Source organism: Mandrillus leucophaeus, unplaced genomic scaffold (assembly GCF_000951045.1).
Source record: "Mandrillus leucophaeus isolate KB7577 unplaced genomic scaffold, Mleu.le_1.0 Scaffold265, whole genome shotgun sequence".
Lineage (NCBI taxonomy): Eukaryota > Metazoa > Chordata > Mammalia > Primates > Cercopithecidae > Mandrillus > Mandrillus leucophaeus.
The window spans coordinates 127,374-132,471 of NW_012102754.1; the positions used below are offsets into that span (position 1 = coordinate 127,374).

General features: G+C 41.9%; 2 protein-coding genes across 2 annotated transcripts in view; one reads left to right on the forward strand and one right to left on the reverse strand.

Moving 5' to 3' along the window:
- LOC105542637 (7-alpha-hydroxycholest-4-en-3-one 12-alpha-hydroxylase) overlaps window positions 1-5,098 on the forward strand; it is a 20,674-nt gene that overhangs the window by 10,297 nt on the left and 5,279 nt on the right. The window lies entirely within an intron of this gene.
- Window positions 268-1,461, reverse strand: ACKR2 (atypical chemokine receptor 2). The gene has a single exon (XM_011984262.1). It carries the CDS (start codon window positions 1,426-1,428, stop codon window positions 274-276), a length of 1,155 nt encoding a protein of 384 aa, XP_011839652.1. The 5' UTR covers window positions 1,429-1,461; the 3' UTR covers window positions 268-273.

Consider the following 5,098-nt stretch of genomic DNA (forward strand, 5'->3'; position numbering starts at 1 on the left):
AAGGAAGGAAGGAAGGAAGGAAGGAAGGAAGGAAGGAAGGAAGGAAGGAAGGATCATTGTAGGAATTCAGAGAAGAAAGCGCGGTGTCCTGGAAGCAAGTGAAGAAAGTAGAGGAAGAAGGCAGGGGCGAGCAAATGCTGCTGATGGTTGAGAACTGAGAACTGACCACTGGGTTTAGCAACACGGTCACTGAGGCCCCTGGAGACAGCACTTTGAGTGGATGCCCAATTGAGCTGGTTCCCATCTATTCCCATCAGACTGAGGTTTGGTCACTCAGGCTGATTTATTCCCCACATCCTCCTTGTTAGGGGAGTTCTCAGACTGCCTCTCCCCAAGGTCATTCATGCCAGTCATTTCTTCTTGGGCAGTAAGTATGCTGCTGTCAGAACAGTTGGATAATGGGGCCTGGGCAGTGCCAGGTGCCAGGTGCCATCCAAGCACAGCGGCCAGGAAAGCCTTCAGGTACTGGCGGAAGCGGCGACTGGAGAAGGCATACAGGATGGGTGAAAAGCAGCAGTGAAGGAAGGCGATGCTCTCTGTCACCTGGAGTGCGTAGTCTAGATGCTGGCTGACCTTACAGTTCCCGAATACTTGCAGGTCCAACAGTGTATGCAGAAACAAGGTGAGATTGTATGGGAACCATAGCACGAAGAAGGCCACCACCAAGGCTGCAGCTATTTTTAGAGCCCGGCCCTGGCCTGGGGGCCTCAGCCTCATCAAGACACAACCAATACGGGCATAGAAGAAGATCATGACAAGGAGTGGAAGGAGAAACCCTAGGAGGTTCTGCTGGAAGCGGAGGAAGAGCTTCCAAATGGTCCCATGCCCGCCGAAATCTGCGTGGCAGTTCCACACACCCTTGGGATTTTCATGTGTCTGTACAAAGACCATATCAGGGATGGAGACGGCCAGGGACACAGCCCAGACTATGGTAGCAAGGAGCAGGCTCTTGGCCCGGGTTCGCAGCCTGTGGTAGGGCTGAGCATGAACGATCTCCAGGTACTTGTCCAGGCTCATGCAGCTAATGAAAAAGATGCCACTGTAAAAGTTAGTAGTATAAAGAGTGCTCACCATCTTGCACAAGAAACTCCCAAAGACCCAATGCCAGGCCACGGAGATGCCCCAGAAGGGCAGTGTCACCAGAAACAGAAGGTTGGAGATGGCCAGATTCAGCAGATAGACCTCAGTCATCTGCCTGCGAGGCACGTACCGGAGCAAGACCATGAGAAGAAGGAGGTTCCCGCTCAGGCCCAACACAAAAATCAGGCTATAGAAGACTGGCAGGAAGACTTTGCCAAAGGACACCACTGCATCCTTCCTGCAGAGCATGAAGGTCACCTCATCCAGGTAGTCATAGTAATAGAAGCTGCTATTCTCAGGACCCGCATCCTCAGTGGTGAGTGGCTGTGGAGAGGCAGTGGCGGCCATGTTGGAAGGAAGTGCCCAGTCCCGATGTCCTGTAGAGGTGTGGGGGAAAAATATGGTGAGACCTAGCATTCTCTACATTTCTCTAAACCCACTTTTGCTGCTGCACTGGAATGTCCAATAGACTCTTCAAATCTACATCAGCACCTGCAGTCCAGCAAGTAAGAGCACAAGCTTAGGGAGCCATCTGCACCACTTAATGGTTATGTCACCAAGATATCCCCCTCGCCTTTGTCTCATAACTGAATCCCACTTACTCTGGGACACTTACTCTTGAATAAGCGACTAACCTTTAGGTGTTCTCAGAGTATGTAATTCTTTCATTATGGTTTTGTTTCTTTATTTTTCTCCTTCATTATTTAAAAATACCTATAGTGTTTTTCAAATTCTTCTTTATTCTTTAGGGATATCAATTCATCTATTTAATGTGTCTCCTGACCCTTCCTCATGTATGGCTTATAATTTTTTTAATAACGGCAGCTTAGCATCAGTGGAGCTTTTTAAAAAAAATTTTGTTTATTATACTTTAAGTTCTGGGATACGTGTGCAAAACGTGCAGGTTTGTTACATAGGTATACACATGCCATGGTGGTTTGCTTTACCCATCAACCTGTCATTTACACTTGGTATTTCTTCTTCTTTTTTTTTTTTTTTTAACTATACTTTAAGTTCTAGGGTACATGTGCACAGTGAGATATTTCTCCTAATATCCCTCCCCTAGCCCCCAAGCCCCCAACAGGCCAGGGTGTGTGATGTTCCCCTCCCTGTGTCCATGTGTTCTCATTGTTCAACTCCCACTTATGAGTGAGAACACGCAGTGTTTGGTTTTCTGTTCTTGTGTTAGTTTGCTGAGAATGATGGCTTCCAGCTTCATCCACGTCCCTGCAAAGCACATGAACTCATCCTTTTTATGGCTGCACAGTATTCCATCCTGTGTATGTGCCACATTTTCTTTATCCAGTCTATCATTTATGGGCATTTGGGTTTGTTCCAAGTCTTTGCTATTGTGAACAGTGCTGCAATAAACATATGTATGCATGTGTCTTTATAGTAGAATGATTAATAATCCTTTAGGTATATACCCAGTAAGGGGATTTCTGGGTCAAATGGTATTTCTGGTTCTAGATCTTTGAGGAATTGCCACACTGTCTTCCACAATGGTTGAACTAATTTACACTCCCACCAGCAGTGTAAAAACATTCCTATTTCTCCACATCATCTCAAGTCATCTGTTGTTTCCTGACTTTTTAATGATCACCATTCTAACTGGGATTAGATGGTATCTCATCTCATTGTGGTTTTTATTTGCATTTCTCTAATGACCAGTAATGATGAGCTTTTTTTTTTTCATATGTCTGTTGGCCGCATAAATGTCTTCTTTTGAGAAGTATCTGTTCATATCCTTCACCCACTTTTTGATGGGGTTGTTTTCTTCTTGTAAATTTGTTTAAGTTCTTTGTAGATTCTGGATATTAACCCTTTGTCAGATGGATAGATTGCAAACATTTTCTCCTGTTCTGTAGGTTGCCAGTTCACTCTGATGATAGTTTATTTTGCTGTGCAGAAGCTCTTTAGTTTAATTAGATCCCATTTGTCAATTTTGGCTTTTGTTGCCATTGCTTTTGGTGTTTTAGTCATGAAGCCTTTGCCTATGCCTATGTCCTGAATGGTATTGCCTAGGTTTTCTTCTAGGGTTTTTACGGTTTTAGGTCTTACATTTAGGTCTTTCATTCATCTTGAGTTTACTTTTGTATAAGGTGTAAGGAATGGGTCCAGTTCTCTGCATATGGCTAGCCAGTTTTCCCAACACCATTTATTAAATAGGGAATCCTTTCCCCATTGCTTGTTTTTGTCACGTTTGTCAAAGATCAGATGGTTGTAGACCTGTGATGTTATTTCTGAAGCCTGTGTTCTGTTCCATTTGTCTATATATCTGTTTTGGTACCAGCACTATGCTGTTTTGGTTACTGGAGACTTGTAGTATAGTTTGAAGTCAGGTAGTGTGATGCCTCCAGCTTTTTTATTTTTGCTTAGGATTGTCTTGGTTACATGGGCTCTTTTTTGGTTCCATATGAAATTTAAAGTAGTTTTTTTCTAATTCAGTGAATAAAGTCAATGGTAGCTTGATGGGGATAGGATTGAATCTATAAATTATTTTGGGCAGTATGGTCATTTTCACGATATTCATTCTTCCTATCCATGAGCATGGAATGTTTTTCCATTTGTTTGTGTCCTCTCTTATTTCCTTGTAGTTCTCCTTGAACAGGTTCTTCACATCCCTTGTAAGTTGTATTCTTAGGTATTTTATTCTCTTTGTAGCATTTGTGAATGGGAGTTCACTCATGATTTGCTTCTCTGTTTGTCTGTTATTGGTGTATAGGAATGCTTTTGATTTTTGCATACTGATTTTGTTTTCTGAGACTTTGCAGAAGTTGTTTATCAGCTTAAGGAGATTTTGGGCAGAGACGATGGGGTTTTCTAAATATACAATCATGTCATCTGCAAAAATAGACAAGTTGACTTCCTCTCTTCCTATCTGAATATGCTTTATTTCTTTCTATTGCCTGATTGCCCTGGCCAGAACTTCCAATACTATGTTGAACAGGAGTGGTGAGAGAGGGCATCCTTGTCTTGTGCTGGTTTTCAAAGGGAATGCTTCTAGATTTTGCCCATTCAGTATGATATTGGCTGTGGGTTTCTCATCAATAGCTGTTATTATTTTGAGATACGTTCCATCAGTACCTAGTTTATGGAGAGTTTTTAGCATGAAGGGGTGTTGAATTTTATTGAAGGCCTTTTCTGCATCTATTGAGATAATAATGTGGTTTTGTCATTGGTTCTGTTTATGTGATGGATTACATTTATTGATTTGCATATGTTGAACTAACCTTGCATCCCAGGGATGAAGCTGACTTGATGGTGGTAGATAAGCTTTTTGATGTGCTGCTGGATTTGGTTTGCCAGTATTTTATTGAGAATTTTGGCATCAATGTTCATCAGGGATATTGGCCTGAAATTTTCTTTTTTTGTTGTGTCTTTGCCAGGTTTTGATATCAGGATGATGCTGGCCTAATAAAATGAGTTAGGGAGGATTCCCTCTTTTTTCTATTGTTTAGAATAGTTTTGGAAGGAATGGTACCAGCTCCTCTTTGTACCTCTGATAGAATTCAGCTGTGAATCTGTCTGGTCCTGGGCTTTTTTTGGTTGGGAGGCTATTAATTACTGCCTCAATTTCAGAACTTGTTATTGCTCTCTTCAGGGATTCCACTTCTTACTGGTTTAGTCTTAAGAGAGTGTATGTGTCCAGGAATTTATCCATTTCTTCTAGATTTTCTAGTTTATTTGTGTAGAGGTGTTTGTAGTATTCTCTGATGCGTCTATAGTATTCTCTGATTGTGCCTACTTGATTCTTGTCTCTTTTCTTCTTTATCAGTCTGGCTAGTGGTCTATCTATTTTGTTGATCTTTTCAAAAAACCAGCTCCTAGATTCATTGATTTTTTGAAGGGTTTTTCATCTCTCTCTCTCCTTCAGTTCTACTCTGATCTTAGTTATTTCTTGTCTTCTGCTAGCTTTTGAATTTGTTTGCTCTTGCTTCTCTAGTTCTTTTAATTGTGATGTTAGGCTGTCGATTTTAGATCTTTCCTGCTTTCTCCTGCGGGCATTTAGTGCTAT

Excerpts from the sequence above, each read along its gene's own strand:
- ACKR2 (XM_011984262.1), bottom strand. The coding sequence starts at position 1,428 with ATGGCCGCCACTGCCTCTCCACAGCCACTCACCACTGAGGATGCGGGT.